The sequence below is a fragment of the Rhinoraja longicauda genome, chromosome 10 (assembly GCF_053455715.1).
Source record: "Rhinoraja longicauda isolate Sanriku21f chromosome 10, sRhiLon1.1, whole genome shotgun sequence".
NCBI lineage: Eukaryota > Metazoa > Chordata > Chondrichthyes > Rajiformes > Arhynchobatidae > Rhinoraja > Rhinoraja longicauda.
In genome coordinates, this window is record NC_135962.1 from 54,044,059 (window position 1) to 54,065,402 (window position 21,344).

General features: G+C 49.3%; 1 protein-coding gene across 1 annotated transcript in view; it reads right to left on the minus strand.

Annotated features, from left to right (window-relative positions):
* Positions 1–21,344, minus strand: part of LOC144597459 (acetyl-coenzyme A synthetase 2-like, mitochondrial) — a 53,003-nt gene that overhangs the window by 4,170 nt on the left and 27,489 nt on the right. Inside the window, exons 6-12 of the mRNA XM_078406885.1 lie at positions 17,770–17,917; positions 10,386–10,523; positions 9,043–9,135; positions 5,999–6,111; positions 4,663–4,789; positions 3,621–3,748; positions 925–988 (exon numbers count right to left, since the gene is read on the minus strand). Of these exons, the coding sequence (XP_078263011.1) occupies positions 925–988; positions 3,621–3,748; positions 4,663–4,789; positions 5,999–6,111; positions 9,043–9,135; positions 10,386–10,523; positions 17,770–17,917 (811 nt within the window). The remainder of the gene's footprint in view (positions 1–924; positions 989–3,620; positions 3,749–4,662; positions 4,790–5,998; positions 6,112–9,042; positions 9,136–10,385; positions 10,524–17,769; positions 17,918–21,344) is intronic.

Genomic DNA, 21,344 nt, shown 5'->3' on the forward strand with positions numbered 1-21,344 from the left:
CCAAATGCTGGAGTAACTCAGCGGGACAGGCAGCACCTCTGGAGAGAAGGAACGGGTGACGTTTCGGGTCGAGACCCTTCTGCTACCAATCAATCGCACGCTTATCCTTTGCAAGAAGGGTGGCCTCCTGTGGAATTCCTTGCCGCAGAAGGCCGTGCCAAGTCAGCGGATATTTTAAAGCCGGAGAGAGATAGATTCTTGATTAGTGCGGGTATCAGAGGTTATGGGGAGAAGGCAGGAGAATGGGGTTGGGAGGGAGAGATAGATCAGCCATGATTGAATGGCAGAGTAGACTCGATGGGCCGATTGGCCTAATTCTCCTCCTATCACTTATGACCGTATGAAGAACGTACTTTTTCCAGTCAGAGAGTTGTGAATCTGTGGAATTCTCTGCCTCAGAAGGCAGTGGAGGCCAATTCTATGAATGCATTCAAGAGAGAGCTGGATAGAGCTCTTAAGGATAGCGGAGTCAGGGGGTATGGGGAGAAGGCAGGAACGGGGTACTGATTGAGAATGATCAGCCATGATCACATTGAATGGCGGTGCTGGCTCGAAGGGCCGAATGGCCTCCTCCTGCACATATTGTCTATTGTCTATTAATGGGAACCTGTGGGGTGGGGTCTATTGTCTATTAGTCTATTCTGGAAGATTCTGCGGTTGGAACGTTGTATGTGCACCTCTTGGCTCTCTTCCCGTGCAGTCAACATCTTACTCCCTTTGACCTTCCTTTGTCCCGCCCCCCTGACATCAGTCTGAGGAAGGGTCTCGACCCGAAACGTCACCCATTCCTTCTCTCCCGAGATGCTGCCTGACCTGCTGAGTTACTCCAGCATTTTGTGAATAAATACCTTCGATTTGTACCCGCATCTGCAGTTATTTTCTTATCTTACTCCCTCCGCCTCTCTCTCCCTCTGTTCCTCTTACCTTCTCCCTTGATCTCATGAGGGCATCCAATCGCCGCGGATTCAGCCACAACGCGGTGCTGGTTCTGAAAGGTCAAAGAAAACGTGGTGAGGGGGTGGGGGGCAATAAGCGGTTTAATCTGACCCTCGGCCTTACAAAGGCTCCTCCCCACACAGCGGGTCGAGTCGCTGCCTCACGGCGCCAGAAGACCCCGGTTCGATCCTGACCTCGCCGCTGTCTGACAATAGACAATAGACAATAGGTGCAGGAGTAGGCCATTCAGCCCTTCGAGCCAGCACCGCCATTCAATGCGATCATGGCTGATCACTCTCAATCAGTACCCCGTTCCTGCCTTCTCCCCATACCCCCTCACTCCGCTATCCTTAAGAGCTCTATCCAGCTCTCTCTTGAAAGCATCCAACGAACTGGCCTCCACTGCCTTCTGAGGCAGAGAATTCCACACCTTCACCACTCTCTGACTGAAAAAGTTCTTCCTCATCTCCGTTCTAAATGGCCTACCCCTTATTCTTAAACTGTGGCCCCTTGTTCTGGACTCCCCCAACATTGGGAACATGTTTCCTGCCTCTAACGTGTCCAACCCCTTAATAATCTTATACGTTTCGATAAGATCTCCTCTCATCCTTCTAAATTCCAGTGTATACAAGCCCAATCGCTCCAGCCTTTCAACATACGACAGTCCCGCCATTCCGGGAATTAACCTAGTGAACCTACGCTGCACGCCCTCAATAGCAAGAATATCCTTCCACAAATTTGGAGACCAAAACTGCACACAGTACTCCAGGTGCGGTCTCACCAGGGCCCGGTACAACTTCAGTAAATTTGTGCGGGAGTGCACGGGGATCGCTGGTCGGCGCGGACTGGGTGGGTGGCTCTATGACTCTATGGGCCATTGGTGTGGCTGGTGCACACATGTTCCTGTGTTGCTGCTTCAAATGAAGTGCCTCATTTCTGGGTGTACCTCTACAGCTTCCGGAAAGCTTTTCCTCACTCCTTATTGACCCAGGGTTCAGCCCCTGCCTTGATGGTAGCATTCGAGTGAGGGGTTCTACTGCTGCATGGGTCCACAACACCTCATGGCACCCAGACCTGTTCCAATCAATCCCATTCACCACCACTCTCGCACCACACAACATGATGGAGATTACTTTGGTGCGGAAACCTACGAACCCCGAGATAATACCTTTAAAGATACAGCGCAGAAACAGGCCCTTCGGCCCACCGAGCGCGTGCCGACCAGCGATCACCCCGTACACTAACACCATCCTGCACACACTGGGGACAACTTACAATGTTACAGAAGCCTATTAACCTGCAAAGGGGTTATGAAGGGGTTGGACACAGAGGGGTATGTTGAAAGACCGGAGCGACTCGGCTTGTATACACTGGAATTTAGAAGGATGAGAGGAGATCTTATCGAAACATATAAGATTATTAAGCGGTTGGACATGTTATAGGCAGGAAACATGTTCCCAATGTTGGCGGAGTCCAGAACCAGGGGCCACAGTTTAAGAATTAGGGGTAGGCCATTTAGAACGGAGATGAGGAAAAACTTTTTCAGTCAGAGAGTTGTGAATCTGTGGAATTCTCTGCCTCAGAAGGCAGTGGAGGCCAATTCTCTGAATGCATTCAAGAGAGATTTAGATAGAGCTCTTAAGGATAGCGGACTCAGGGGGTATGGGGAGAAGGCAGGCACGGGGTACTGATTGAGAATGATCGGCCATGATCACATTGAATGGTGGTGCTGGCTCGAAGGGCCGAATGGCCTACTCCTGCACCTATTGCCTATTGTCTAAACCCGCACGTCTTTGGAATGTGGGAGGAAACCGGAGCACCCGGAGAAAACCAACACAGATCAGGGGGAGAACGTACAAACTCCGTACAGACAGCACCCGTGATCAGGATCGAACCTGGGTCACTGGCGCTGTGAGGCAGCTGCTTTACCGCTGCGCCACCGTGCCGCCCTGTTCCAATCATTCCCATTCAGCACAATTATAATACCACACAACATGATGTAGAGTGCTTTAGTGTGGTGACCTACTAACCACGAGATAATACGTTTAGAGACACAGCATGGAAACAGGCCCTTCGGCCACCACGTTCATGCCGACCATTGCTCACTTGTACACTAGTTCTATCGTACACACTAGGGCCAATTTACAGAGGCCCATTATCCAACAAACCCGCACGTCTTTGGGATGTGGCACGCAGAGCCTCAGAATAAAAGGACGTGCCTTTAGAAAGGAGGTGAGGAGGAATTTCTTCAGTCAGAGGGTGGTGAATCTATGGAATTCATTGCCACAGACGGCTGTGGAGGCCAAGTCAGTGGGTATTTTTAAGGGGAGATAGATTTCTTGATTAGTACGGGTGTCAGGGGTTATGGGGAGGAGGCAGGAGAATGGGGTTGAAGGGGAAAGATAGATCAGCCATGATTGAACGGCGGAGTAGACTCGATGGGCCGAATGGCCTAATTATGCTCCTCTAACTTATAGACCCGGAGAAAACCCACTTGGTCAAGGGGAGAATGAACAAACTCCGCACAGACAGCGCCCGTGGTTGGGATCGAACCTGGTCTCTGGCGCTGTGAGGCAGCAATTCTACTGCCCCATTGAAATCCTTCCAATAAGTCCCAAAAACAAGAAATGCCCGCTGATACGAGAGGTTTGAAACGCACGTTGCCTCCGTCGAGCTTCTCCTACCACAGCGCCTTCAATCTCGGCCGTGCCCAGCCGGTGTCCGCTGATATTGATGACGTCGTCCAGCCTGCCGGTGATCTGGTAATAACCCTTCTCAGATCTGTGGGCTCCGTCACCCGTGAAGAAGTAGTCTGTTGAGAGAAAGGGGAGAAAGTGCCTCAGAAACTGGCCGTCGCTGACAGATCTTCCAAAGTCATGTCTCTGCCCTGGGCCTAGCCACCTGATCCAGGGACAGTTTCTTCCCAGCTGTTATCAGGCAACTGAACCATCCTACCACATCTAGAGAGCAGTGCTAAGCTACTATCTACCTCTTTGGTGACCCTCGGACTGCCCTTGATCGGACCTTGCTGGCTCTACCTTGCACTAAACATTATTCCCTTATTTTTTTTTTTAGATTTAGATTTAGAGATACAACGCAGAAACAGGCCCTTCGGCCCACTGAGTCCGGGCCGCCCAGCGATCCCCGCACACTAACACTATCATACACCCACTAGGGACAATTTTCTTTTTACATTTGCCCAGCCAATTAACCTACATACCTGTACGTCTTTGGAGTGTGGGAGGAAACCGAAGATCTCGGAGAAAACCCCCGCAGGTCACGGGGAGAACGTACACACTCCGTACAGTACAGCACCTGTAGTCAGGATCGAACCTGAGTCTCTGGCGCTGCATTCGCTGTAAGGCAGCAACTCTACCGCTGCGCCACCTTATCATGTATCTGTACACTGAATGCTCATAAGGAATAGGAGTAGAATTAGGCCATTCGGCCCATCAGATCTACTCCGCCATTCGATCATAGCTGATCTATCTCTCCCTCCTAACCCCATTCTCCTGCCTTCTCCCCATAACCCCTGACACCGTTACTAATCAAAATCTATCTATCTCCGATTGTAATCATGTATTGCCTTTCCGCTGACTGATTAGCATGTGACAAAGGCTTTTCACTGTACCTTGGCACACGTGACAGTAAACTAAACTGAACTGGGTCTACGCTAGTCCCACAGATCCACGAAACATTCATTCTCAACACCACACGTCCACTCACTGGGGTAGGGCTTGAAATACGTGTTCACAAATCTGTCGTGGTCGTTGTAGATAGTCCGAGCCATCCCTGGCCACGGCTGGGCGATGCAGAGAGGCCCAGAGGTGTTGTTGTCCATTAACCTCTGACCCTGGAACAGACAGAGCAAAGAGTGTAATGGCATAATGGCATAACGCAAAGTAGCATCAACGCAAAGACTTACCGAATAGCCAAAGGCCAGGATCGGGTAGATGTGTGAGATGGATGCCTCCACTAGTGGGAGAGTCTGGGACCAGAGGTCACAGCCTCTGAATTAAAGGACGTACCTTTAGAATGGAGATGAGGAGGAATTTCTTTAATCAGAGGATGGTGAATCTGTGGAATTCTTTGCCACAGCAGACTGTGGAGGCCAAGTCAGTGGATATTTTTAAGGCAGAGAAAGATAGATTCTTGATTAGTACGGGTGTCGGGGGTTATGGGGAGAAGGCAGGAGAATGGGGTTAGGATGGAGAGATAGATCAGCCATGATTGAATGGCAGAATCGGCTTGATGGGCCGAATGGCCTAATTCTGCTCCAATCATAAATGATTGAGGCAGAATATATATGTATAAAATATAACAACATTTAAAAGACATTCAGCCAGCTACATAGGGAAAAAAGACACAAAGTGCTGGAGTGGTTTAGTTTTAGTTTAGAGATACAGCGCGGGAACAGGCCCTTCGGCCCATCGAGTCCACGCCGAGCAGCGGTCCCCACACATTAACACTATCCAGTAGGAACAATTTTACATTTATACCAAGCCAATTAACCTACAAACCTGTACGTCTTTGGAGTGTGGGAGGAAACCGAAGATCTCGGAGAAAACCCACGCGGTCACGGGGAGAACGTACAAACTCCGTACAGACAGCACCCGTTGTCAGGATCAACCCTGGGACTCTGGCACTGTAAGGCAGCAACTCGACCGCTGTGCCACCGTGCTGCCCGTGTCTGTACAAAGCTTTATGTTCTGCCCGTGACCCGCGTGGGTTTTCTCCGAGATCTTCGGTTTCCTCCCACACTCCAAAGACGTACAGGTTTGTAAGTTAATTGGCTTGGTATAAATGTAAGTTTGTCCCCAGTGTGTGTAAGATAGTGTTAGTGTGCGGGGATCGCTGGTCAGTGCGGTGTCGGAGGGCCGATGGGCCTGTTGCCGCACTGTACCTCTAAACTAAAAAACTAAACTAAACTAGCGTGGAAGTGTGATCGGTAGTGGGCATGGTCTCGCTGGGCCGAAGGGCCTGTTGCCGCGCTGCTTTTTTCGATCGATTAACGCTGCAGGGTGGGTGAGTTAAAGGGGTTGAGACAATGCACCCCAGTTACCTGGTCGTCCATGAGGACAGGGTTTATTCCAAAGAAGGGCCTCATTGCCATGGCAGGGACAATCTCCGCATCCCTTGCAGAGGGTCGAGGGGCGATACAGATCCCTCCCGTCTCTGCAAGAGAAACCGCCCATCAGTATTCGGCCCAGACCATCCCACAAACCGACCTCCCTTCCATCAACTCCATCTACACCTCACACTGCCTCGGCAAGGCCAGCAGCGTAATCGAGGACGGGCCACACCCTGGCCCCTCCCTCTTCTCCCCTCAGGCAAAAGCTATAGAAGTGTGAAAACGCACACCTCCAGATTCAGGGACAGTTTCTTCCCAGCTGTTATCAGGTAACTGAATCATCCTACCACAACCAGAGAGCAGTGCTGAACTACTATCTACCTCATTGGAGAAACCCTCGGACTATGCTTGACCGGACTTTGCTGGCTTTACCTTGCACAAAAAACGTTATTCCTGTACACTATAATGGCTCGATTGTAATCATGCACTGTCTTTCTGCTGACTTGATAGCACGCAACATAAGGTTTTCATTGTACCTCGGTACACGTGACGATAAACTAAACTAAACTAAACTGAACTGAACTGAACAGAGACCCTGAGGCAGATCATCAGCCTTCAGCACTGAAACATTCGAGTCAAGAGTGTTTTATTGTCAAATGTCCCAAACAGAACAATGACATTCTGACTTACATTTTGTTTTTAGTTTATTGTTACGTGTACCCAGGTCCAGTGAAACGCTTTTGTTGCGTGCTAACCAATCAGAAATAGGAGCAAAATTAGGCCATTCGGCCCATCAAGTCTACTCCGCCATTCAACCATGGCTGATCTATCTCTCCCTCTCAACCCCATTCCCCTGCCTTCCCCCCGTAACCCCTGACAACCGTACTAATCGAGAACCTATCTATCTCTGCCCTAAAAATATCCATTGACTTGACCTCCCCAGCCGTCTGCGGCAAAGAACTCCACAGATTCACCACAGATTGTCCCTCTTGAGTACCCTCGTCTGCGTTACTAACCATGTCAAGCTTCAGAAAGATTAGCTCTGTTCGAAAAGTCATTGTATTAATTCATCATTGATGAACTGACTCAATCCTTGCTCATTGCAAGGATTGCTCTTTCCTCCCTGTTAAACCCTTCAGTTATAGAGTCATCGAGTCATACAGCACGGAAACAGGCCCTTCTGCCCAATTTGCTCATGCCGACCAAGATGTCCCATCTCTGCTCGACCCACCTGCCCGCATTTGGTCCTTACCTCTCCAAGCCTGTCCTATCCATGTACCCGTCCAAGTTTCTTTTAAATGCATAGAAACATAGAAACATAGAAAATAGGTGCAGGAGTAGGCCATTCGGCCCTTCGAGCCTGCACCGCCATTCAATATGATCATGGCTGATCATCCAACTCAGTATCCCGTACCTGCCTTCTCTCCATACCCCCTGATCCCTTTAGCCACAAGGGCAACATCTAACTCCCTCTTAAATAAAGCCAATGAACTGGTCTCAAATACCCTCTGTGGCAGAGAATTCCACAGATTCACCACTCTCTGTGTGAAAAAAAACTTTCTCATCTCGGTCCTAAAAGACTTCCCCCTTATCCTTAAACTGTGACCCCTTGTTCTGGACTTCCCCAACATCGGGAACAATCTTCCTGCATCTAGCCTGTCCAACCCCTTAAGAATTTTGTAAGTTTAGTATGTTCTGTATCTGCCTCAACTACCTCCTCTGGCAGCACGTTCCATACACCCACCACGCGCTCTCTGTGAAAAAGTTGCCCCCTAGATTCCTGTTAAACTTTTCCCCTCTCACCTAAAAACCTGTCTTCCTCCCGAGTGTGTAGGATAGTGTAAGCATGCAGGGTGATCACTGGTCGGCATGGACTCAGTGGGCTGAAGGGCCTGTTTCCATGTTGTATCTCTAAGAGTCTAAGGATCACCGTTTGAGCAGCGGTACAGCGCTTACAGCGCCGGAGACTCGGATCCGATCCCGACTACGGGCGCTGTCTGTACGTTCTCCCCGTGACCACGTAGGGTTTTCCCCGAGGTCTTCGGTTTCCTCCCACACTCCAAAGACGTACAGGTTTGCAGGTTAATTGGCTTGGTACAAGTGTAAATTGTCCCAAGTGTGTGACTAGGATAGTGTCAGTATGCTGGGATCGCTGGTCGGTGCGAACTCGATGGGCCGAAGGACCTGTTTCCGTGCTGTATCTCTAAAGTCTAAAGTCAAGTCAAGTCAAGTCAATTTTATTTGTATAGCACATTTAAAAACAACCCACGTTGACCAAAGTGCTGTACATCAGTTCAGGTACTAAGAAACGAACATACAATGGCACACAAACATAACAGCACATACATAAACAGTTCACAGCGCCCCCTCAGAGGGCCTCAAACGCTAGGGAGTAGAAATAGGTTTTGAGCCTGGACTTAAAGGGGTCGATGGAGGGGGCAGTTCTGATGGGGAGAGGGATGCTGTTCCACAGTCTCGAAGCTGCAACCGCAAAAGCGTGGTCACCCCTGAGCTTAAGCCTAGACCGCGGGGTAGTCAGTAGCCCCAAGTCGGCCGACCTGAGGGACCTGGAGACAGAGTGGTGGGTTAGAAGATTTTTGATATAGGGTGGGGCAAGCCCGTTTAGGGCTTTGGATGTGAATAGGAGGAGCTTGAAGTTGATTCTGTACTGTACTGGGAGCCAGTGGAGAGAGGCCAGAATCGGGGTGATGTGGTCACTTTTACGGCTACCCGTCAGGAGTCTCACTGCGGCGTTTTGGACCAATTGCAGGCGAGACAGGGTTGATTGGCTGATCCCAGCGTATAGGGAGTTGCAGTAGTCTAGGCGGGAGGAAATGAATGCGTGGATGATTTTTTCAATGTCAATAAAGAGATGGGCAAAACCCAGGCAAATGTGACTGGCTCAGATAGGTACGTTGGTCAACATGGGCAAAGTGGGCTGAAGGGCCTGTTTCTATGTTGTGTAACTCGGGGTCTCTGTCAAACCCACTGGCGGTGCACAGCGTCAGAGCCACCGATGGGAAGCAGCCTCTTACCTGTCTGCCACCAGGTATCCACCACTGGACATCTCCCGCCCCCAACCACTCTGTAATACCAGTCCCACGCCTCCGCATTGATCGGCTCGCCAACTGAGAAGATCAAACAGACGAAGAAAATTCATTTCACTGCACTGAACAAGAAGCTGCGGCTAAGTTCATAAGGTCAGATTTACTTCTGTGACTAGCACACAAATAATCGCCTGGGTTGGGCGCCATCTTGGATTTTCATAAGTTCATAGGCGATAGGGGCAGAATTAGGCCACTCGGCCCATCAAGTCTCCTCTGCCATTCAATCATGGCTGATCCATCTCTCCCTCCCAACCCCATTCTCCTGCCTTCTCCGCATAACCCACTGACACATTTGCAAACACACAGAATGAGGCCTTTCGGCCCACATCCACCATGCTGGAGCATCAATGGCGAGAGTGCGGCAATGTGGTGCAGCGGTCGAGTTGCTGCCTTACAGCGCCGGAGACCTGGGTTCGATTTTGACTACGGGTGCTGTCTGTACAGAGTTTCTACGTTCTCCCCGTGACCACTTGGGTTTCCTTCCTACACTCCAAAGACGTACAGGTTTGTAGGGTTGATGGTAAACTGTCCCTAGTGTGTAGGATGGTGCTAGTGTACGGGGTGATCGCTGGTCGGCGCGCACTCGGTGGGCCAAAGGCCTGATTCCACGCTGCAAGTCCAAAGCCAAGTAATGGAAAAGATGGCGAAAATGCCAGGGCAGAGATGTAAGACAATAGGCAATAGACAATAGGTGCAGGAGGAGGCAGCACCACCATTCAATGTGATCATGGCTGATCATTCTCAATCAGTACCCCGTTCCTGCCTTCTCCCCATACCCCCTGACTCCGTTATCCTTAAGAGCTCTATCCAGCTCTCTCTTGAATGCATTCAGAGAATTGGCCTCCACTGCCTTCTGAGGAAGAGAATTTCACAGATTCACGACTCTCTGACTGAAAAAGTTTTTCCTCATCTCAGTTCTAAATGGCCTACCCCTTATTCTTAAACTGTGGCCCCTGGTTCTGGACTCCCCCAACATTGGGAACATGTTTCCTGCCTCTAACGTGTCTAAACTCCTTAATAATCTTATACGTTTCGATAAGATCCCCTCTCATCCTTCTAAATTCCAGTGTATTCAAGCCGAGTCACTCCGGTCTTTCAACATACGACAGTCCCGCCATTCCGGGAATTAACCCAGTAAACCTCCATTCCAGAAATTAACCTATTCCGGAATTGTTGGCGAGAATGAGGAGCAACACATGTCACAAGCCGTAATACAACAGGTTATCACTACATAAACGCAGGGTTTCTGCTCTAGCGGGTTGGGTACTGACCTGAGCCCAGTATTTTCAGTGAGGTCCGGTCATGAGGCTTCACCCACTCGTCCCCGTACTTCAGCAACAGGCGGATTGCCGTGGGCGCCCCGTAGAACTGATTGATCTTCAGCCTTTCCACCATCTCCCAGTAGCGGCCTGCACACAAGGGCGGAGAGGCAAGAGTTCACCCAACAGTTGGAGCCATCAAACCCAAACCCAGCTTCCACCCCTCATTCGGGTAGTCTACAGGGGTCACGGCAAAACTGCATGGTGGTTTTGAGAGCGTTTAGAGATTTTACAGCACAGAAACGGGCTCTTCGGCCCCACCGAGTCCACACCAAACATCGATCACCCGTTCACAGTAGTCATAGAGCCATACAGCATGGAAATGGGCCCTTTGTCCCAGCTTGCCCACACCGCCCAACATGTCCCATCAGGAGATAAAATTGGCGTGTCAAAAATGTAATGCTACGGTGGTTATGGGAGATTTCAACATGCAGGTAGACTGGGAAAATCAGGTTGGAAATGGACCCCAGGAAAGAGAGTTTGTAGAGTGCCTTCGAGATGGATTCTTAGAACAGCTTGTACTGGAGCCTACCAGGGAGAAGGCAATTCTGGATTTAGTGTTGTGTAATGATCCTGATCTGATAAGGGGACTAGAGGTAAAAGAGCCATTAGGAGGCAGTGATCACAACATGATAAGTTTTACTCTGCAAATGGAAAGGCAGAAGGGAAAATCGGAAGTGTCGGTATTACAGTATAGCAAAGGGGATTACAGAGGCATGAGGCGGGAGCTGGCCAAAATTGACTGGAAGGAGGCCCTAGCAGGGAAGACGGTAGAACAGCAATGGCAGGTATTCCTGGGAATAATGCAGAGGTTGCAGGATCAATTTATTCCAAAGAGGTGGAAAGACTCTAAGGGGAGTAAGAGACACCTGTGGCTGACAAGAGAAGTCAGGGACAGCATAAAAATTAAGGAGAGGAAGTATAACATAGCAAAGAAGAGTGGGAAGACAGAGGATTGGGACTCTTTTAAAGAGCAACAAAAGTTAACTAAAAAGGCAATACGGGGAGAAAAGATGAGGTACGAGGGTAAACTAGCCAATAATATAAAGGAGGATAGCAAAAGTTTTTTTAGGTACGTGAAGAAGAAAAAAATAGTCAAGGCAAATGTGGGTCCCTTGAAGACAGAAGCAGGGGAATTTATTATGGGGAACAAAGAAATGGCAGACGAGTTAAACCGTTACTTTGGATCTGTCTTCACTGAGGAAGATACACAATCTGCCAAATGTTCTAGGGGCCGGAGAACCTAGGGTGATGGAGGAACTGAAGGAAATCCACATTAGGCAGGAAATGGTTTTGGGTAGACTGATGGGACTGAAGGCTGATAAATCCCCAGGGCCTGATGGTCTGCATCCCAGGGTACTTAAGGAGGTGGCTCTAGAAATAGTGGAAGCATTGGAGATCATTTTTCAATGTTCTATAGATTCAGGATCAGTTCCTGTGGATTGGAGGATAGCAAATGTTATCCCACTTTTTAAGAAAGGAGGGAGAGAGAAAACGGGTAATTATAGACCAGTTAGTCTGACATCAGTGGTGGGGAAGATGCTGGAGTCAATTATAAAAGACGAAATTGCTGAGCATTTGGATAGCAGTAACGGGATCATTCCGAGTCAGCATGGATTTACGAAGGGGAAATCATGCTTGACAAATCTACTGGAATTTTTTGAGGATGTAACTAGGAAAATTGACAAGGGAGAGTCAGTGGATGTGGTGTACCTCGACTTTCAGAAAGCCTTCGACAAGGTCCCACATAGGAGATTAGTGGGCAAAATTAGGGCACATGGTATTGGGGGTAGGGTACTGACATGGATAGAAAATTGGATGACAGACAGAAAGCAAAGAGTGGGGATAAATGGGTCCCTTTCGGAATGGCAGGCAGTGACCAGTGGGGTACCGCAAGGTTCGGTGCTGGGACCCCAGCTATTTACGATATACATTAATGACTTAGACGAAGGGATTAAAAGTACCATTAGCAAATTTGCAGATGATACTAAGTTGGGGGGTAGTGTGAATTGTGAGGAAGATGCAATAAGGCTGCAGGGTGACTTGGACAGGTTGTGTGAGTGGGCGGATACATGGCAGATGCAGTTTAATGTAGATAAGTGTGAGGTTATTCACTTTGGAAGTAAGAATAGAAAGGCAGATTATTATCTGAATGGTGTCAAGTTAGTAGGAGGGGGAGTTCAACGAGATCTGGGTGTCCTAGTGCATCAGTCAATGAAAGGAAGCATGCAGGTACAGCAGGCAGTGAAGAAAGCCAATGGAATGTTGGCCTTCGTAACAAGAGGAGTTGAGTATAGGAGCAAAGAGGTCCTTCTACAGTTGTACCGGGCCCTGGTGAGACCGCACCTGGAGTACTGTGTGTAGTTTTGGTCTCCAAATTTGAGGAAGGATATTCTTGCTATGGAGGGCGTGCAGCGTAGGTTCACTAGGTTAATTCCCGGAATGGCGGGACTGTCGTATGTTGAAAGGCTGGAGCGATTGGGCTTGTATACACTGGAATTTAGAAGGATGAGGGGGGATCTTATTGAAACATATAAGATAATTAGGGGATTGGACACATTAGAGGCAGATAACATGTTCCCAATGTTGGGGGAGTCCAGAACAAGGGGCCACAGTTTAAGAATAAGGGGTAGGCCATTTAGAACGGAGATGAGGAAGAACTTTTTCAGTCAGAGGGTGGTGAAGGTGTGGAATTCTCTGCCTCAGAAGGCAGTGGAGGCCAGTTCGTTGGATGCTTTCAAGAGAGAGCTGGCTAGAGCTCTTAAGGATAGCGGAGTGAGGGGGTATGGGGAGAAGGCAGGAACGGGGTACTGATTGAGAGTGATCAGCCATGATCGCATTGAATGGCGGTGCTGGCTCGAAGGGCTGAATGGCCTACTCCTGCACCTATTGTCTATTGTCTATCCCTCCAAATTGGGCATCTTGAACAATACATCTCCCCCCTTCCATGAGGACCTGAGGAGCACCTTCAGCAACAGACTGGTTTCACCAAGATGCAGCACGGAACTCCACAGGAGATCCTTCTTCCCTGTGGCTATCAAAGTTTACAACTCCTCCCCCTTCTGTCATGGAGTAGACCGACTCCCCTTCCCCACCCCACCCCCAATCTTTGCACATCCCCCAAGCCTTTCTACTCGTCACTTTAATTTCATGTTTCATGTATGTTGTGATTTTTATGACTGTTGGCAGATCAATTTCCCTCCTGGGATAAATAAAGTTCTATCGTATCGTGTCGTATTGTAACCTGTCCTCTCCATGTACCTGTCTAAATGTCTCTTTAACGTTGCGATAGTCCCAGCCTCAACTACCTCCTCAGGCAGCTCGTTCCATACACCCACCACCCTTTGTGTGAGAAAGTTACCCCTCAGATTCCCATTAAATCTTTTCCCCCTTCACCTTAAACCTAGAAGTCAAGAGTGTTTTATTGTCATATGCCCCAAAGCAATGACAATCTCTCTCTTGCAGCACAACGGGTATGTAAAGACTTGTATGTACAGTACTCTGTAGATACCATAATAATTGACAAAAAGTTCAGTAAATTTAAAACAAAACAATATAGAACAAAACAAAAAACAAAGCTCGAAGTCCCATGTGCGATCAAGATAGTTTGTAGATCGTAGTTGGAGGTTGTAGTGTTCAATCCACAGTCAAAAAGGCCCAACAGAGGATGTACATCCTGCGGCTGCTGAGGAAACACAATCTGCCACAGGCAATGATGGTCCAATTCTATACTGCTGTCATTGAGTCCATCCGCACCTTCTCCATCATGGTCTGGTTTGGCTCAGCCACCAAACACGACATCCGGAGGCTGCAACGGATCGTTCGATCAGCTGAGAAGGTTGTTGGTTGCAACCTTCCCCCCCCCCTCCATTGACGAACTGTACACTGCAAGGGCCAGGAAGCGAGCGGGCAAGATCATCTCTGACCCCCTCTCACCCCGGCCACAAACTCTTTGAAGCACTTCCCTCTGGAAGCCGACTCCGGACTGTCAAAGCAGCCACAGCCAGACATAAAAACAGCTTTTTTCCCACGAGTGATAGTTCTACCTAATAACCAAAGTCTGTAGTTTCTTTTTTGCTCTGGTTTATTTTCACCCACATGTTTAGACCGTAATGTTGTATCCTTATTGTTTTGACGTGGTTATGCTTTATTCTTAATTGTTAACTGTATGTTTGTGTTATTATTTGTGAGCGGAGCACCAAGGCACATTCCTTGTACGTGCACATACTTGGCCAATAAAGTTATTCATTCATTCATTCATTCATTCATTCATTCAATAGCCTGATGGTTGTTGGGAAGAAGCTGCTCCTGAACTTGGACGTTACAGTTTTCCGGCTCCTGTACCTTCTACTCGATGGCAGGAGTGAAATGAGAGCGTGGCCAGGGTGGTGTGGGTCTCTGACGATGCTGGCTGCCTTTATGAGGCAGCAACTCCTGTAGATCCCTTTGATGGTGGGGAGGTCAGTACCCGTGATGGCCCGGGCAGTGTTCACCACTTTTTGCACCTCGGTGCACGTGAGAATAAATAATTAAACTAAACTGGTAGGATGGTCAGATGCCTGATAGGGCGGCACGGTAGCGGCACGGTAGCGCAGCGGTAGAGTTGCTGCTTTACAGCGAATGCAGCGCCGGAGACTCAGGTTCGATCCTGACTACGGGTGCTGCACTGTAAGGAGTTTGTCGTTCTCCCCGTGACCTGCGTGGGTTTTCTCCGAGATCTTCGGTTTCCTCCCACACTCCAAAGACGTACAGGTATGTAGGTTAATTGGCTGGGTAAATGTAAAAATTGTCCCTAGTGGGTGTAGGATAGTGTTAATGTACGGGGATCGCTGGGCGGCACGGACTTGGAGGGCCGAAAAGGCCTGTTTCCGGCTGTATATATATGATATGATATATGATATAATGGCTGGGAAGAAACTATCCCTGAATCCGGAGGTATTTACTACTGCCGTCACGGTGGCGCAGCGGTAGAGCTGCTGCCTTACAGCGTATGCAGTGCCGGAGACCCGGGTTCGATCCCGACTACGGGTGCTGTCTGTACGGAGTTTGTACGTTCTCCCTGTGACCTGCGTGGGTTTCCTCCCACACTCCAAAGACGCACAGGTTTGTAGGTTAATTTGCTTGGTAAATGTAAAAATTGTCCCCAGTGTGTGCAGGATAGTGTTCATTTTTTTAGATTTAGATTTAGAGATACAGGGCGGAAACAGGCCCTTCGGCCCACCGAGTCCGCGCCGCCCAGCGATCCCCGCACATTAACACTATCCTACACACACTAGGGACAATTTTTACATTTACCCAGTCAATTAACCTACATACCTGTAAGTCTTTGGAGTGTGGGAGGAAACCGAAGATCTCGGAGAAAACCCACGCAGGTCGCGGGGAGAACGTACAAACTCCGTACAGACGGCGCCCGTAGTCAGGATCGAACCTGAGTCTCCGGCGCTGCATTCGTTGTAAGGCAGCAACTCTACCGCTGTGCCGCCATAGTATCTGGGGATCGCTGGTCAACGCGGACCCGGTGGGCCGAAGGGCCTGTTTCCACGCTGTATCTCTAAACTAAACTAAACTAAACACCAGACAAGATCAAGGTTTGCATTGCCCAATGCTGAGCTCTGAATTTCCCATCCCCGTTCCAAGAAACTCGATTTCGAGCAAAGTGTACAACATAAGCAGGTAGTGTTTTGGACTCCAAAGGTTGCACAAACAGTGTTGAATTTCCCAGAACTAAGAAGGCCGGGCAGAGGGGCGATGTGAGACCAAAGTTTCCCAGATATCAGAAACAACTGGGCTTTCGAGCAGGTGTAGAATATTTGAGGCAAGCTTATCAATAGCAAAGTTATTTATGGTGGCGCAGCGGTAGAGTTGCTGCCTTCCAGCACTTGCAGCGCCAGAGACCCGGGTTCGATCCTGACTTCGGGTGCTTTTGTGTGCGTTCTCTCCGTGACCTGCGTGGGTAACCTCCGAGATCTTCGGTTTCCTCCCACACTCCAAAGACGTGCAGGTCTGTAGGTTAATTGGTTTGGTATAAATGTATGAATGTGAAATTAGTGTGTGTGGGATCGTGTTAACGTGCGGGGATCGCTGGTCGGCGGGTTGACTCGGTGGGCCGAAGGGCCTGTTCCCACGCTGTGTCTCTAAACCAAACTAAACTAACCTGGGAACCCTACTCACAATAGGTCGAAAAATATCATTCCTTTCACCCAATGACGCTGGGTCATCTATTAATTTTAAATTAATCTTTTTTTTTTGTGAGTCAATGGTACTATGAGAGACAGGACCGAGGTATCTGGGTAGAGACGTTAGCAACTGCAGATGCTGGAACCATAAGCAAAATACAAAGTGCTGGAGTAACTCAGTGGTTCAGGCAGCATCTATAGAGGACGGATAGATGGCGTTTTAGTTTAGTTTAGAGCATACAGCATGGAAACAGGCCTTTGGGCCCACCGAGTACACGCCGACCAGCCATCCCCGCACACTAACGCCATCCTACACACACTAAGGACAGTTTACAATTATGCCAAGACAAATGTGTACATCTTTGGAGTTTCAAGTCACTGTGCCACGCCAGCGTTTTATGTTTTGATATCTCGACAGTTAATCAAAGATCTTAATTGTGCGTCACGGTGGCGCAGCGGTAGTGTTGCTGCCTTACAGCGCCAGAGACCCGGATTCGATCCTGACTACAGCATCTGCCAAGGGGATGGACAGACAACATTTCAGGATGGGTCCCTTCTTCAGACGGGATCCCAACCCGAAACGTAGTCTGTCCATCCCCTTCCCAGATGCTGCCTGACCTGCTGAGTTCCTCCAGCCAGTTTGTCTTCTCATTCTCCCTGTTGATATCATTCTTAATCACTGAGGAGAAATTCTCAGATGACATAGAATTTCTCATGAAGTCGTGAGTTAGAGACAATGCAAGTGAATCTCTGCAAAGATTGGTTTAGTTTAGTTTAGAGATACAGCGCGGAAACAGGCCCTTCGGCCCACCGGGTCCGCGCCGACCAGCGACCCCCGCACACTAACACCATCCTACACCCACTAGGAACAGTTTTTACATTTTACCAAGCCAATTAACCTACAAACCTGTACGTCTTTGGAGTGTGGAAGGAAACCGAAGATCTCGGAGAAAGCCCACGCAGGTCACGGGGAGAACGTACAAACTCCGTACAGACAGCAACTCTACCACTGCGGCACATGTTGAGATTTTAACTAATTTTCTCTCGATTATCCGAACCGGATCCTCAGAATGGAGGGAAGGAGGCGTTGCAGTGGGAAGAGCGCTGAGACTGTGGGAGAAATAAAAGGCAGGAACAAATATGTACGACCTTGTCCTTACCTGGGTTCGGGTAGACAGGGGTGCTCTCAAACAAAACAGTGGTTCCTCCATTGCACAGGGGCCCGTACACCACGTAACTGTGACCAGTTATCCACCCAATGTCGGCCACACAGCCAAACACATCACCTTCGTGGTAATCAAACACGTACTGCAGAGAGAACAGGGGGAAGGCAAGGTCACAGGGTGATCTCAAGACCATTGACAGATGCTGCGCCCTTAGTCAGGATCAAACCCGGGTCTCTGGCGCTGTTGGGCAGCAGCTCTACCGCTGCGCCACCGTGCCGCCCGAACCAAGGCATCAAAACGTAACGCACAGTGGGATAACGTAGTGGGAAAGCACTGCAGATGCTGGTTTACACCGAAGATAGACACAAAATGCTGGAGTAACTGGGCGGCATGGTGACGCGGTAGCAGAGTTGCTGCCTTACAGCGCCAGAGACCCAGGTTCGATCCTGACTACGGGTGCTGTCTGTACGGAGTTTGTACGTTCTCCCCCATGACCTGCGTGGGCTTTCCCCGGGTGCTCCGGTTTCCTCCCACACTCCAAAGACGTACAGGTTTGAAGGTTACTTTAGCTTCTGTATATTGTAAATAGTCCCCAATGCATAGGATAGTGCTAGTATTAGGGGGTCGCTGGTCGGCGCGGGCTCGGTGGGCCGAAGGTCCTGCTTCTGCGCTGTATCTCTGAACTAAAAACTAAACTCAGTGGGCCGGGCAGCATGTCTGGAGAAAAGGAATGGGTGATGTTTGAGGGTCGAGACCCTTCTTCAGAGTGAGAGTCAGGGGAGTGGGAAACTAGAGGTATGAACAAGGTCAGAACAAATCAGAGCCAGCACCGATGAGCAAGGAAAGGTGGAGCCCACAACTGTCCATTGTTGGCTGTGGTAGAGGCGATAATGAAGAGATATATGGATGAAAACAGTGGGACTTACAGGTAGACTTTGGTGGGAAAGGGGTGGAGAGAGTGGGGGAATCTTTCTGGGATCATGTAGAACCGGTTTAAAAGGGTGATCGATGATAGTGTGGATTCTGTGAGTCGAAGGGCCTGTTTTCATGCGGCAGATGTCAATCAATCAATAATGAACATCAAAAAGACACAAAGTGCTTAGTTTAGTTTAGAGATACAGCACGGAAACAGGCCCTTCGGCCCACCGAGTCCGTGCCGACCAGCGATCCCCGCTCACTAGCACTATCCTACACACACTAGGGACAATTTTACAACTTTACCGAAGCCAATTAACCTACAAACCTGTACGTCTTTGGAGTGTGAGAGAAATCCAGAGCACCCAGAGAAAAACCCACTCGGTCACGGGGAGAACGTATAAAGTCAATACAGACAGCATCTGTAGTCAGGATCGAACCCGGGTCATAGAAACATAGAAACATAGAAAATAGGTGCAGGAGTAGGCCATTCGGCCCTTCGAGCCTGCACCGCCATTCAATATGATCATGGCTGATCATTCAGCTCAGTAGCCTGTACCTGCCTTCTCTCCATACCCCCTGATCCCTTTAGCAAAAAGGGCCACATCTAACTCCCTCTTAAATATAGCCAATGAACTGGCCTCAACTACCTTCTGTGGCAGAGAATTCCACAGACTCACCACTCTGTGTGAAGAAATGTTTTCTCATCTCGGTCCTCATGGCAGCAACTCTACCTCTGTGCTACCGTGCCATCCCAAACCTGCTGGAGTAACTCAGCATCTCTGGAGAACATGAACAGGTGATGGCACAAAATGCTGGAGTAACTCAGCGGGACAGGCAACATCTCCGGAGAGAAGGAATGGGTGACGTTTCGGGTCGAGACAACTTCTTCAGACTGAACTTCCTTCTTCGATTTAAACCAGCATCTGCATTTCTTTCCTGCACATGGATAGGTGATGTTTTGAATCAAGACCCTTCTTCAGTTACCATAGGGGGAGGGAGGGGGAGAAGAAAGCTGGAAAAGGAGAGAGGCAGGACAAAGCGTGGTAGGCAGTAAGTGGACATAAATGAGGGGGGGGGGGGGGGTGGGGTTAATAGGCAGATGGTTGGAACAAAGGTCAGTGATAAGAGCAGAAAGTGTGAGACAGGTTCGAAGAGTTGTGGAGGAAAGTAGGGGGGGCCGGAGAGGAGAGGGGAGGGTGTTGTAGAGGGGAGAAATAGTTATTAGCCAGGGAGGAAAGCTTTGCTGATTAACTGAATTTTGTGAATGAATAGAGTGTGTATCATGGAACAGTGCTGTGAATCCTGATCTATCTCCAACCCATTGGTTATCAAAATGCAGTCAATTATGTCCTCCACAGCCGTCTGTGGCAATGAATTCCACAGATTCACCACCCTCTGACTTAAGAGATTCCTCCTCATCTCCTTCCTAAAGGAACGTCCTTTTATTCTGAGGCTGTGACCTCTGGTCCTAAACTCTCCCACTAAGGGCGGCACGGTGGCGCAGCGGTAGAGTTGCTGCCTTACAGCGAATGCAGCGCTGGAGACCCGGGTTCGATCCCGAATGCGGGTGCTGTCTGTACGGAGTTTGCACGTTCTCCCCGTGACCTGCGTGGGTTTTCTCCGAGATCATGTTTCCTCCCACACTCCAAAGACGTGCAGGTTTGTAGGTTAATTGGCTTGGTGTGAATGTAAAAATTGTCCCTAGTGGGCGTAGGATAACGTTAATGTGCGGGGATCGCTGGTCGGCGCGGACCCGTTGGGCCGAAAGGGCCTGTTTCCACGCTGTATCTCTAAACTAAACTAAAACTAGTGGAAACATCCTCTCCACATCCACTCTATCCATGTAAACATTTGCCAACTTCTGACAACAATGTCTCTGGAACTGGTGCACTCTGTGCTGAGAACCGAACGCACTCTATCTTCCCCATTACTCGACCTATTGCATTTGGCAGTGGATGCACTGGGACTGAATCCTTACACAAATTGCTTCATTCTTCGACCAGAAGCTATAAGAAGCAGATTAGGCCGTTCGGCCCATCGAGTCTGCGCCGCCATTCAATCACGGCTGCTCTACTTTTCCCCCTCACAACCCCATTCTCCTGCCTTCTCCCTGTAACCGTTGCCAACCGTACGAAACCAAACAGAAACTCTTCATGCTTTCCTGTAATAACTATTCTCTGGAATTGTCTGGGCTGGGCCGGTGTAGCTACACTTTGAACTTTAATTGCACCTCAGCCAAATGTGGGCGGCGCGGTGGCGCAGCGGTAGAGTTGCTGCCTCACAGCGCCAGAGACCCGGGTTATATCCCGACTACGGGTGCTGCCTGTGCGGAGTTTGCACGTTCTCCCCGTGACCTACGTGGGTTTTCTCCGGGTTCTCCGGTTTCCTCCCACACTCCAAACTTGTACAGGTTTGTAGGTTAATTGGCTTCGGTAAAATTGTAAATAGTCCCTAGTGTGTGTGTGTGTGTTGGGATAGTATTGGTGTGCTGGTCAGCATGGGCCCGGTGGGCCGAAGGGCCTGTTTCTCTAATCTAAACTTACTACCCCAGCAGAAACTCTTTATGCTTTCCTGGAATAACTATTCTCGGGGAGTATCTGGGCGACGGGGATGAATCTACTCTTTGATCTTTAATTGCACCAGACAAATAA